Source organism: Salmo salar, chromosome 04 (genome assembly GCF_965601325.2).
Source record: "Salmo salar chromosome 04, fSalSal1, whole genome shotgun sequence".
NCBI classification, from domain to species: domain Eukaryota; kingdom Metazoa; phylum Chordata; class Actinopteri; order Salmoniformes; family Salmonidae; genus Salmo; species Salmo salar.
The window spans coordinates 64,214,043-64,228,801 of record NC_138294.1 but is presented as its reverse complement, the minus strand read 5'-3'; the positions used below and the strand labels follow the sequence as shown (position 1 = coordinate 64,228,801).

General features: G+C 41.0%; 1 protein-coding gene across 1 annotated transcript in view; it reads right to left on the bottom strand.

Annotated features, from left to right (window-relative positions):
* LOC106603489 (delta-sarcoglycan) overlaps window positions 1-14,759 on the bottom strand; it is a 113,022-nt gene that overhangs the window by 12,258 nt on the left and 86,005 nt on the right. The window contains exon 6 of the mRNA XM_014197253.3: window positions 9,261-9,333. Within this exon, the coding sequence (XP_014052728.1) occupies window positions 9,261-9,333 (73 nt within the window). The remainder of the gene's footprint in view (window positions 1-9,260; window positions 9,334-14,759) is intronic.

Here is a 14,759-nt window from a genome sequence, read left to right as displayed (position 1 = left end):
AAAAGGCTTTCTTCTGGAAACCCTTCCAAAGAGCCTGTGGTTGTGGAGGTGGCGTCTGATGGTGCTTTTTGAAACCTGGTGACCCCAAGACGTCACCAAGGCCTGCAATTCTTTCACAGTGATTCTTGAGGATTTTGTTGCTTCTCTCACCATCCTCCTCCCTATTCTGGGCGGCAAAATGCATTTGCGTCCTCTATCCGTGAGGTTTTCAAATGTTCCATATCTTTAGAATTTTTTAATAATTCCGCTGACAGTGCTCAGTGGTATATTCAATTGTTTGTGGATCTTCTTGTAGCCATTACCAGATTTATGAAGGTCTATGACCATTTGTCTCTTTTGAACTGCCAGTTCTTTTGTTTTCTTCATGGTGTTGGATGACAGCGGGATATTGCATGTGTGTTATCGCATTTTTATACCCTAGTGAAACAGGATGTGATGTAATGGCTCAATATAGTTCCTTAAGACTTAGATAAACTTAAATAAGTGGAATTTAATTTATGGTTTAATTTTGGTAGATGTTATTTACAATAATGTTTAAGGGTGCCATTAATTGTGAAACCTTGATTTGGAGGACATTGACATTTTAATTAAATCAATAAATTATTTTGGTTGGTTCCATTGAAACATTAATAAAGTACAGTATTTCTCACATGTTGGTATTTTGAGTTTATCTCTATAATTATATTGTTTATATTTGTTTAAGCATTGTTTGTGCATTGCCAGTCAGGGGTGCCAGTAATTTTGGAGCCCACTGTATATACTGTACTCTATACCATCTACTGCATCTTGCCTACGCTGCACGGCCATCGCTCATCCATATATTTATATGTACATATTCTTATTCATCCCTTTACACTTGTGTGTATAAGGTAGTTGTTGTGAAATTGTTAGATTACTTGTTATATATTACTGCACTGTCGGAACTAGAAGCACAAGCCTTTTGCTACACTCGTATTAACACCTGCTAACCATGTGTATGTGACCAATACAATTTTATTTTATTTTATTTGACGGGTGTGCAATGTTGTCAACACTGGGAAATCATCAAATGCTTATAATATTCAAGCAATCTGAATCTAGGCAGAAATTCAAAATAGGCTACATATCCAGAAAATTCAACATAGGCTACATATCCAGAGTGGGGTATAGGACTCTACAGCATGTATACTTATTTTATTAAAAATCAAGGAGATGGTCACTATCTCAGTATGTAATTGGAAATATTGACCAACCAGGGAGCGTGCATGTGGACATAATGCTTTGGACATAATGTCCACTCTTAGAGAGTAAACATAGCGCTAAGTGTGTCTGCTAAAACATAAATGAGCAGAATAATGCTGTGATGGTACACCATGTCCTCTCAGAGGTGATCAACACAACAGGACAAAACTTTATTTGGAGTTCGACATCAGTGTAGGAGGATGAGAAACAGCTGACTATCTCTACTGTAAAGATGAAGGACAAAACATTGTCATCATGTCATGTGTTGTTGTCATGTTGTGATCAGAAAAGAGTCAAACAACAACTATACAATCATTGATTAGATTCACAATAAAGGAATTTAAAAAGTATTTATTGGTTTGAAAATCCAAACAATCATTCCCATTAATCTTAGCCCAACGTGCTCTTCCTCTTTGAAAAGCATGTGATTGTGAGCCTCAGCCTGGCTATCTATCTGTATTCAGGGTTGGGCTGTGCGTCTCAGATGCTGCTGGAGGGGAAATAAACCGATTATAAGACATAACGTTACAGCAACAGCATCCTTGGTGTCGACTCAGTATCACAGAGAGTCCCCCTCCCCCCGCTGAGCATCACCCATAAAACAGGAAGATAAGAGGTCATTTGCATCCATTGAGAATATGAGATGCCACCAGGGGGATGGATGCTTTAAAACAAAAGAGAGAGTGCCTCCCTCCCTTCCCTCTCTCTCTCTCTCTCTCTGTTCCCTCCCTTCCTCTGGTGGCATGCACCACCATCAACATTTCCAGCTGAGATCAAAGATCAAAGGTGAATTACTTTTCATTCGTCCTCGTTCATATCACCAGAGTTCAAATATGCCATTGTGTAAATGATATGGTTTTCCACTTGTAAGAAATTGCATGGGATTACAATGTAAATGTACGCCATATTTTTGCGGTGTGTTTTCCCTTTTGTGTCCTTCACAATGTCTCCTAATCATGGCTAATTATGATCTGATACATACAGTATTATCTGTATACAGTGGTCAACTGTGAGAAATGAAATGGATCCTACTTTAACCGGACAAGTGATCATAGAGCTAATTGGTTGGATAACAGTAGAGTTTATTATCTCCAGTGATTAGTTTGATTGTGGCTTTCTGAAATAACCTGAACATCGGCGACGGCACACTATGTTCGCCCAATTACTTCGACAAATATACACTTTGAAATGGGGTTCTGTTTGACATGTCCGGGTCTTATTGCAGTGTGGATGGGAGTGCTAAACCTATTGCATTTCCACCAGGGCCTACTTCCTCAGCCGAACGACAGACACAGAATTTGTTTTAATGATTACAAATCACCTCCAAAACTCTGCTCAAAGGTAAAACAGTTTTGACGGTTGTCATGACTGTCCACGAGAATCCAAATAGGTCAGATCAGGTTTGCAATGAATAACTTCAATCAGACCCAATCATACTGTGACTTGGAAAGTATACCCACTACACGGATAAAGTTTCCATACTAAGGGTTGTGCATGTAATATGGAACATGATGAAAGTGGTGATTTGAGAAGTTGTAAGAGATAACTGTTTTCCATAACTTGGCACAGTGAGTAGTCACTGCCCTGGAGTGAGGTCAGGGAGTGTGCCAGCCTGCCGGAACTGCCCCTTTCGAGCAAAAGGTATAAATAATGAGTTAAGAAAAAAGCAGAAGGAACCAGAAAATGCATGAAGCGGCTGCTACACGTTTAAAATGGTTTGAACTTTGAATCTCAACATGAGGTGGAGATGATAACATCACCTCCAATCTCTGGTACGGCTGATTAGCTGTCCTATGTAAAGTATCATCAAAAGCAAATTTAAGTAGGACCATCCTGTTACTCTACTCTCACCACCCCACTGGGGAATCATCGATAATATAATCATATATATATAATCATCGATATCATCGATACCTACGTAACAGCCACTGGCAGCCTGTGGCGCGATTTTCAAAACGTTAAAAATCCTATTACTTCAATTTCTCAAACATATGACTATTTTACAGCTATTTAAAGACAAGACTCTCGTTAATCTAACCACACTGTCCGATTTCAAAAAGGCTTTACAACGAAAGCATAACATTAGATTATGTCAGCAGAGTACCCAGCCAGAAATAATCAGACACCCATTTTTCAAGCTAGCATATGTCACATAAACCCAAACCACAGCTAAATGCAGCACTAACCTTTGATCTTCATCAGATGACAATCCTAGGACATTATGTTATACAATACATGCATGTTTTGTTCAATCAAGTTCATATTTATATCAAAAACCAGCTTTTTACATTAGCATGTGACGTTCAGAACTAGCATACCCCCCGCAAACTTCCGGGGAATTCGCTAACATTTTACTAAATTACTCACGATAAACGTTCACAAAAAGCATAACAATTATTTTAAGAATTATAGATACAGACCTCCTCTATGCACTCGATATGTCCGATTTTAAAATAGCTTTTTGGTGAAAGCACATTTTGCAATATTCTAAGTACATAGCCCAGGCATCACGGGCTCGCTATTTAGACACCCGGCAAGTTTAGCACTCACCATAATCATATTTACTATTATAAAAGTTTGATTACCTTTTGTTGTCTTCTTCAGAATGCACACCCAGGACTGCTACTTCAATAACAAATGTTGGTTTGGTCCAAAATAATCCATCGTTATATCCGAATAGCGGCGTTTTGTTCGTGCGTTCCAGACACTATCCGAAATAGTAAAGAAGTGTCGCGCGCATGGCGCAATTCGTGACAATAAAATTCTAAATATTCCATTACCGTACTTCGAAGCATGTCAACCGCTGTTTAAAATCAATTTTTACGACATTTTTCTCGTAGAAAAGCGATAATATTCCGACAGGGAATCTCCTTTTCGGCAAACAGAGGAAAAAATCCCAAAGGCGGGGGCGGTCGGGTCACGCGCCTAAGCCCAGTGTCCCTTGATCGGCCACTTGAGAAAGGCGATAATGTGTTTCAGCCTGGGGCTGGAATGACGACATTCTGTTTTTTCCCGGGCTCTGAGCGCCTATGGACGACGTGGGAAGTGTCACGTTAGAGCAGAGATCCTTAGTAAATGATAGAGATGGAAAAGAAGTTCAAGAAATGGTCAGACAGGCCACTTCCTGTAAAGGAATCTCTCAGGTTTTGACCTGCCATTTGAGTTCTGTTATACTCACAGACACCATTCAAACAGTTTTAGAAACTTTAGGGTGTTTTCTATCCATATGTAATAAGTATATGCATATTCTAGTTACTGGGTAGGAGTGGTAACCAGATTAAATCGGGTATGTTTTTTATCCAGCCGTGTCAATACTGCCCCCTAGCCCTAACAGGTTAATTAGCTAGTAAATAAATAATTAAACCAATTCGTGTGGTACTGAATCATAAGTAAGGCTCTGGTTAGATGCAAGGAGGTTACGACTGTTCAGAATGGTGATATGATACGAGGTTTTGATTAATAAGTTGACTGTTTATAGGTGTGATAGGTAAAGATCTTTTAGAGTTTGATTCTAGACATGGTAACTCTTTAACCTGTCTGGGCTAGGGGGCAGTATTTTCACGGCCGGATGAAAAACGTACCCAATTTAAACAGGTTACTACTCTGGCCCAGAAACTAGAATATGCATATTGTTAGTAGATTTGGATAGAAAACACTCTGAAGTTCCTAAAACTGTTTGAATGGTGTCTGTGAGTATAACAGAACTCATATGGCAGGCAAAAACCTGAGAAAAGTCCAAGCAGGAAGTGGAAAGTCTGAGAATTGTAGTTCTTCTTTTGATTCTCTATCGAAACTACAGTGTCTGTGGGGGACGTTGCACTTCCTAAGGCTTCCATTGGCTGTCTAAAGCCTTCAGAAAGTGGTTTGAGCATTTTGCTGTCACTGGGCAGATAATAGGAGCTCAGTTACTGAGTGGACTGCCTGGCAACAAAGGGATTGGATATGCTCGGTCCCGCGAGCGCGCCCCTCCTTCTTTTTCTTCTTGAATGAAATGCTATTTTCCAGTTGGAATATTATCGCAATTTTACGTTAAAAATTGAAAAAAGATTGATTTTAAACAGCATTTGACATGCTTCTAAGTACGGTAATGGAACATTTTTACTTTTCGTCTCTCGTTCCGCGCTCGCGCGTTATGCCTTTGGATAAGTGATCTGTACGCACGAACAAAACGGAGGTATTTGTACATAAATATGGATTATTTCGAACAAAAACAACATTTCTTGTGGAAGTAGCAGTCCTGGGAGTGCATTCTGACGAAGATCAGCAAAGGTAAGAGAATTTTTCTAATACTAATTCTGAGTTTAGGTTTCCCCGAACTTGGCGGGTGTCTGAATAGCTCGCCGTGATGGCTGAGCTATGTACTTAGAATATTGAAAAATGTGCTTTCTCCGTAAAGCTATTTTAAAATCTGACACAGCGGTTGCATCCAGGGGTAGTCTATCTATAATTCTTAAAATAATTGTTATTTATTTTGTCAACGTTTATGATGAGTATTTTTGTAAATTGATGTGCACATTCACCGAACGTTTTGGTGGGAATACATTTTCTGAACATCACGCGCCAATGTAAAATGCTGTTTTTGGATATAAATATGAACTTTATCGAACAAAACATACATGTATTGTGTAACATAATGTCCTAGGAGTGTCATCTGATGAAGATCGTCAAAGGTTAGTGCTTCATTTAGCTGTGTTTTGGGTTTTATTGACACATGTCCCTGCTTGGAAAATGGCTGTGTGATTATTTTTGTCTATGTACTTTCCTAACATAATCTAATGTTTTGCTTTCGCTGTAAAGCCTTTTTGAAATCGGACAATGTGGTTAGATTAACGAGAAGTTTATCTTTAAAATGGTGTAAAATAGTTGTATGTTTGGGAAAGTTGAATTATGACATTTTGTTGTTTTGGAATTTTCCGCCCTGATATTTCACTGGCTGTGTCCCGCAGCGTCCCACCTAGCCCATAGAAGTTAAAGAACTGCTCTCCATGTGCCCCAGATCCTAATGAGTTAATTGTTACATGATTAATTTAGTAGGTAATTATTAGACATATTTAGTTAATTCGATAAATAACAGTCAATGTTAATGTTAAAGTCAAGTCACGACACGGTCGAAAAATAAAGCCAGATAAAATAGTGGCTCCATTTTCAAAGGAAGCCTTTTATGGGTTTATGTCACATTTGTTCTTGAGAACACATTCCATGTTCAAGGAGTTATTGTAATGTTTTTTTGCTCTCAAGCTAGGCATCATATTGTTTTGTCTTTATCTGTGTAGAGAACGGGTCAGGACATCTGTCAAATATTCCTGTCCTCCTTTCTGCTGCCACAAGTGAGAAATGTATTCAATAGAAAGACATGTAATGTGGATGACACATGATCATCAACCGAAGAGATATGATGCCGGCTATTGTTCTAAGTAGGAGAATATGACTCTCAAAATAGAACATGATGGGATCCTGAATTGATGCCTGCCAAGGATTCCAACACATTATGTTAAGATTAGATTTTACTCATGCTCCACTGTGCTCACCCCTCTTTCCAATTTGGGCCATATCTCATTTTCAATTGGCCACTTGTTACAAAAGTGCGCATAAATAGAAGAAAAAGCCCTAGCCTCCAACCAACAATTACACTGGGAATGGTATGCTGAGCTCCGGAGCATCACTCAAAGTGATCTCTCCTTTTCCTAAAAAATCCTGCCAAAAATCCTGTGTTTCTATGTCAAACAATTTTGTTATATGTTATATGTTAAATGTCTTCTGTGATGTATATAAAGTGTAATATTTCGATTTTTTTTAAAATTCTGACATGGTACAGGTGTCTTCTTTTTTGTAAGCCTATAACCATGTTTGTTAGTTGTATATGTTTGTTTCAAAGTAGATTTTATTAAGACTACCAAGAGTCCCTCTCTGACCCTGATTTAGCCCACTGCAGTAAAAGGTTAAATGATCATGTCTAAAGCTCTGTAAATGATTGATGAGTCACGGTTCACTTACACAAAGAAGCTGTACCGTTCTAAGTTCCACTGAATGGGCCTCCTCTGTTCTGAAAGTAAAGGATGATGCATGGCCTGCTACAGTAGCATGGTGATGCTATGAACTGCGTGTTCATACAGAGTGTTCATTTTGATTGATGGGTGTCAGAATGTTTGGTGTATGTGGAGGCAGGGATGATAACCAGTGTCAACTGTCAACAAGGGTGGGCCCACTGTATCCTTCTCTCCTCGCACTCTGTTAGGGCCAGGGGGAAGGAGAGAGGTGCTGTGTCTGTGGCTTCACAAACATCATTTTAGGGCAGGGGTGTCAAATACATTTTGCCCCGGGGGCCCCATTCGGTCTGCAACGAGTCCTCTATCTATTGTTTTGGGAATTTTTGATACTCCCTGACTGTCTAGTTTTCATTTCTGTGATTGTGAGCTGGACAAAACTGTATAAATGTAGGTCCATTATCATTTCTACACAGTTTAAATTTGGGTTTAGTCATTTTAAAGTATATTTAATTCATTTCACCCCCACCCAAATGATAATCTCAAAACGCCCACAGGCCGGATTGGACCCCCAAACATTGTGCTATATGTTTGACACCCATGTTGTAGGTGGTAAGGTGGAAGGTGAAGAGTGTGTTTGTGTGTGTCTGTCCATATATGTTTTGGGTGGTGGTGTGGTAGTATAGTCACCAGGAGGTAGTGTGTCGGTGGAGGCTAACGCTCCAAGTGGCACTAACTGCTCATTATCCCTCTCACTACAAATCTGTCTTCCCTGCCATGTCTAATCCACCACTTGTCAGCCATCACCCACACTCTACTTCTCTTTTCCCCTCTCCCTCTCTCCCTTCTCTACGTCTCTTGCCTCTGATATTGGCATTGTACTTCATATGTTTGTTTTAGTTAATGAGAAGCTCCTTTAATTACATTTTGATGAGCATCCGGGCATTGATCTGGATGGAGAGGGGACTCATCCACTGCCAAAGATACAGCCATTGATCTGTACATGTCGGAGACCACAAAACAACGCAACCAAATGGTTCTTCATCAACACTCAACTGGACGGGTTGAAGCGCTAATTGCTCGAGGAGTGTAAATTGCTTCACAGAGTCGAGTCTTTCCAAGCTACAGGGCATTGGAAGAAAGTCCAATCATGTAGGCCTGTTCCAAAGCTAATTTTTGTATTTAATTATCCTTTATTTAACTAGGCAAGTCAGCTAAGAACAAATTAATATTTACAATATTCATATTTACATACAACAAGTATGGAAAAAACAAAAAATGTATGCACTCACTCTGGATAAGAGCGTCTGCTAAATTACTAAAATGTAAATGTAAATGTACAATGATGGCCTACCCCGGCCAAACCCTAACCCGGACGAAGTTGGGCCAATTGTGCGCCGCCCTATGGGAATTCCAAACACGGCCGGTTGTGATACAGCCTGGAATCGAACAAGGGTCTGCAGTGATGCCTCTAGCACTGAGATGCAGTGCCTTAGACCGCTGCACCACTCGTGAGTCCCCCAAAGTAATGTTACACTGTATTATTTGCTACAAGGGTAAAATGTATCTATCTACCTGTGAGTGGAGCCTATCTGCTGTTTCTAAACTATTAAATCGATTTTGTGATTTTAGTTGACTACAAAAAAGGTATGTTAATACTGTATGCTAGCATATAGGTGGGGACTCACATATCATTCTCTACCCCATTAAGAAGGAAAACTGAACCAAAAGGAAGATTTTGATGCTGTGCCTTAGCACAAGCAAATAACCTTAGTCTGATGACAGAACACACACCTGAGGTATAGGCCCTGTCAGCAGAACATCTACAGAAATCTTTAAAACACCACTTATCTGGCTGGAATATATATTAATGGTTGTCAGTGGCAGTATGCATAGGGTTAGTGAATCATTTAAAAGGAAATAATCCAATCACACCCTCCCCATATATCTTTTTATTTTTTATTTTATTTTCTTTAATTATGAATGCATAGAAAAGGGGAAAGTTAATATATACTTTTATGGATCAGGGTGGATTCAAAGAGAAACTTATCTTACCGTAGCTCTTTGAAGGGCTCGGCCCTGACGTGTGGCGTCTCCACAGAGTTGGTGAATACGGCTCCCTCGGCACCTGTAATCACAGAACTACAACATTAGCCAGGAGACCTCCCCCCTCTGCCAGCCGTCGGCCCGTCGCTCAATACCACACTGTGATGCCAAATCAATGGACATAATCTCTAAAGCTACAGATCTATATGGGCCGCCATGGCCGCCACGTCCCACAAGGTCTCACCTATGCCACAGAGTTAATTTAGGCTCTGAGCTACTGTAGTCCCACCCTATGCTATTGAATAACCTTTACGTTGGGGTGCTGCTAGTGGATCGATGGCCTCAACTAAATGTGTTTCAAAGCACTTTGTGGCACGGCAGGGACTACAAAACACCTCTAAAAGTTTAGCGGTAAAAAAGTTATCCTATTCAAAAACAAATAAGGGGAGCATTTTCAATAACAGCGACAGGGTGATGGTTGGGTACTTGAATATTTACAGGGACGTTATTCCTTTAAGGATTTGCTTGAATTACAGCCTTCAGCTTTTCGCTTGGAAAGCAGCAAAGGAAAATATGCAAAGAGAAGTACTCCCTCAGCTATGTGGGACATTCGGAAAGTATTCAGACCCCTTGAATTTTTCCACATTTTGTTATGTTACAGCCTTATTCTAAAATTGATTAAGTTACATGTTTTCCTCATCAATAGACACACAATACCCCATAATGACAAAGCGAAAACAGGTTTTTAGAAATGTTTGAAAATGTATAAGAACTATATTTTTGAATACCGTATTTACAGAAGTATTCAGACCCTTTGCTATGAGACTCAAAATTGAGCTCAGGTGTATCTTGTTTTCATTGATCATCCTTGAAATGTTTCTACAACTTGATTGGAGTCCATCTGTGGTAAATTAAATTGATTGGACATGATTTGGAAAGGCACAGAGCTGTCCATATAAGGTCCCACAGTTGAGAGTGCATGTCAGAGCAAAAACCAAGTCATGAGGTCAAAGGAATTGGGGAAGGGAAGGGTCTAGGGAAGGGTACCAAAACATTTCTGCAGCATTGAAGGTCCACAAGGACACAGAGGCCTCCATCATTCTTAAATGAAAGAAGTTTGGAACCACAAAGACTCTTCCTAGAGCTGGCCCCCTGAGCAATCTGGGGAGAAGGGCCTTGGTCAGGGAGGTGACCAAAAACCCGACGGTCACTCAGAGTTCCTCTGTTGAGATGGGAGAACCTTTCAGAAGGACAACCATCTCTGCAGCACTCCACCAATCAGGCCTTTATGGTAGAGTATCCAGATGGAAGCCACTCTTCAGTAAAGGGCACATAACAGACCGCTTCGAGTTTTCCAAAAGGCAACTAATGTACACAGACCATGAGAAACAAGATCCTCTGGTCTGAAGAAACCAAGATTGAACTCTTTGGTCTGAATGCCAAGCGTCACGTCTGGAGGAAACCTGGCACCATCCCTACGGTGAAGCATGGTGGTGGCGGCATCATGCTGTGGGGATGTTTTTCAGCGGCAGGGAATGGGAGGCTAGTCAGGATCGAGGGAAAGATGAACGGAACAAACTTCAGAGAGATCCTTCATGAAAACCTGCTCCAGAGTGCTCAGGACCTCAGACTGGGGCAAAGTTTCACCTTCCAGCAGGACAATGACCCTGTGCACAAAGCAAAGACAACGCAGGAGTGGCTTGGGGACAAGTCTCTCAATGTCCTTCAGTGGCCCAGCCAGAGCCCGGACTTGAACCCAATCGAGCATCTCAATAGCTGTGCAGGGATGCTCCCCATCCAACCTGACAGAGCTTGAGAGGATGTGCAGAGAAGAATGGGGAAAACTTCCCAAATACAGGTGTGCCACGCTTGTAGTGTCATACCCAAGAAGACTCGAGGTTGTAATCGCTGTCAAAGTTTCTTCAACAAGGTAAAGGGTCTGAATACTTATGTAAATGCTATATTTCAGTAAAAAAAAAATGCTTTGTCATTATGGGGCATTGTGTGTAGATTGATGTGGAAAAAAATGTGATCCAATTTTAGAATTTACAATACAATTTACAATTTAGTCATTTAGCAGACGCTCTTATCCAGAGCGACTTACAGTAGCGAATGCATACATTTCATGCATTTTTTTGTACTGGCCCCCCGTGGGGGTCTGAATTATTTTCCGAATGCACTGTAGATAACTTGATGGTCTATTCCAGGTGGAAGCGCTTCTGTTCTCCTGATGTAAATGTAATGGCAACAGCACAGCAGCTTTGGTCTTCCTGTATGTATCCCAAAGGCCTCTTGGGCATATGTGCAGTAGGCTTGGCAGGGGGTTTGTTCTGCATTGGGTTTGAAGAGCTGTGCTCAGTGGGGAAAGTTTACTCCGTTGTTTTACTCTGACAGCTCTGCTGCTAGGAGTCACACCTCTTCAGCAGGGATGAAGGGAATGGCTATAAGACTGTGTCACTGGACTTCTGTGTTGTAAAATGACTCAGAAGGTTTCTTCAAGCTATGTTTTTTTGTTTTTGCATTTTCTGTTTGTCTGGCTTCCCCTTTTAGGGGGTTTAGGTCAGGGTTATTATTCACCACTCTGTGACAAATGTATTTGTCAAAAAGGTAATAATAGAAACATTATTTGATAAAAATGTTTTTGTAAGGAAGCAAACATTGAAACAGCAGACAGGCTAATGCAATGACAGTTGCATGAAACAGATGAATATGAAAAGTATTATTAATGGAGTCAATATGGAAATAACGCAGGCCACATGGAATACAGTATAAATTGTTATTGAATATTGTCAGATGCACTTTGTTTGAACTCCCACAGGGATGAGGGTCCATTAAGAGACACTAAACAGGAGCCAGTATTCCATCAGACCATTCATGTGATGTTTTTGTTGTCATGTAAACTAGATAGGTGCAGTGAAATGTGTTGTTTTCTGGGTCAGCCATAGCAGTACAACACCCCTGGAGCAAATTAGGGTTAAGTGCTTTACTCAAGGACACATCAACAGATTTTCACCTTATCAGCTCAGGTATTTGAACCAGTGACCTTTTAGTTACTGGCCCAATGCTCTAACCACTAGGCTATCTGCAGCCAGTGGTGTAATTTACTTATGTAAAAATACTTGTAAGTACTACTTAAGTAGTTTTTAGGGATATCTGTACTCTACTTTACTATTTATATTTAAGATTACTTTTACTTTTACTTCACTACATTCCAAAAGAGAATTATGTACGTTTTACTCCACACATTTCCCTTACACCCAAAAGTACTCGTTACATTTTGAATGCTTAGCAGGACAGAAAAATTGCCAAATTCACACAATTATCAAGAAAACATCCCTGGTCTTCCCTACTGCCCCTGATCTGGCAGACTCACTAAACACATGCTTTGTTTGTGAATGACGTCTGAGTGTTGGAGCATGCCCCTGGCTATACGTAAATTAAAAAAACAAGAAAATGATGCCGTCTGGTTTGCTTAATATAAGGAATTTGAAATTATTTATACTTTAAAATCAAATCAAATCAAATTTTAATGGTCACATACACATGGTTAACAGATGTTAATGCGAGTGTAGCAAAGTGCTTGTGCTTCTAGTTCCGACCATGCAGTAATATCTAACAAGTAATCTAACAATTTCACAACAACTACCTTATACACACAAGTGTAAAGGAATGAATAAGAATATGTACATATAAATATATGGATGAGCGATGGCCGAACGGCATAGGCAAGATGCAGTAGATGGTATAGAGTACAGTATATACATATGAGATGTGTAATGTAGGGAATGTAAACATTATATAAAGTGGCATTGTTTGAAGTGACTAGTGATACATTTATTACCTCCACTTTTCTATTATTAAAATGGCTAGAGATTTGAGTCAGTATGTTGGCAGCAGCCACTCAATGTTAGTGATGGCTGTTTAACAGTCTGATGGCCTTGAGATAGAAGCTGTTTTTCAGTCTCTCGGTCCCAGCTTTGATGCACCTGTACTGACCTCGCCTTCTGGATGATAGCAGAGTCAACAGGCAGTGGCTCGGGTGGTTGTTTCTTTGATGATCTTTTTGGCCTTCCTGTGACATCGGGTGGTGTAGGTGTACTGAAGGTCAGGTAGTTTGCCCCCGGTGATGCGTTGTGCAGACCTCACTACCCTCTGGAGAGCCTTACGGTTGTGGGCGGAGCAGTTGCCGTACCAGGCGGTGATACAGTCCGACAGGATGCTCTCAATTGTGCATCTGTAAACGTTTGTGAGTGTTTTTGGTGACAAGCCAAATTTCTTCAGCCTCCTGAGGTTGAAGAGGCGCTGTTGCGCCTTTTCGCCACGCTGTCTGTGTGGGTGGACCATTTCAGTTTGTCCGTGATGTGTACGCCGAGGAATTTAAAACTTTCCACCTTCTCCATTACTGTCCCGTCAATGTGGACAGGGAGGTGCTCCCTCTGCTGTTTCCTGAAACACTATGGTGTTAAATGCTGAGCTCTAATCGATGAACAGCATTTTTACATAGTTATTCATCTTGTCCAGAGGGGTTAGGGCAGTGTGCAGTGTGATTGCGAATGCGTCGTCTGTGGACCTATTGGGGCGGTAAGCAAATTGGACTGGGTCTAGGGTGTCAGGTAGGGTGGAGGTGATATGATCCTTGAATAGTCTCTCAAAGCACTTCATGATGACGGAAGTGAGTGCTATGGTGCGTTAGTCGTTTCGCTCAGTTACCTTAGCTTTCTTGGGAACAGGAACAATGGTGGCCCTCTTGAAACATGTGGGAACAGCAGACTGGAATAGGGATTGATTGAATATGTCCGTAAACACACCAGCCAGCTGGTTTGCGCATGCTCTGAGGATGCGGCTAGGGATGCTGTCTGGGCCGGCAGCCTTGCAAGGGTGAACACGTTTAAATGTTTTACTCATGTTGGCTGTGGTGAAGAAGAGCCCACAGGTTTTGGTAATGGGCCATGTCAGCGGCACTGTATTGTCCTCAAAATGAGCAAAAGTTGTTTAGTCTGTCTGGGAGCATGACATCGGTGTCTGCGACGAGGCTGGTTTTCTTTTTGTAATCCGTGTTTGACTGTAGACCCTGCCACATGCGTCTCGTGTCTGAGCCGTTGAATTGTGACTCTACTTTGTCTCTGTACTGATGCATAGCTTGTTTGATTTCCTTGCGGAGTGAATTGCTACACTGTTTGTATTCGGTCATGTTTCCGGTTGCCTTGCCATGATTAAAAGCAGTGGTTTGCGCTTTCAGTTTTGCGTGAATGCTGCCATCAATCCACGGTTTCTGGTTGGGGAAGGTTTTAATAGTCACCGTGGGTACAACATCACCGATGCACTTGCTAATAAACTCGCTCACCGAATCAGAGTATACATCAACGTTGTTGTCTGAGGCTATCTGGAACATATCCCAGTCCACGTGATTGAAGCAATCTTGAAGTGTGGAATCAGATTGGTCGGACCAGCATTGAACAGACCTGAGCATGGACGTTTCCTGTTTTAGTTTCTGTCTATATTCTGGGA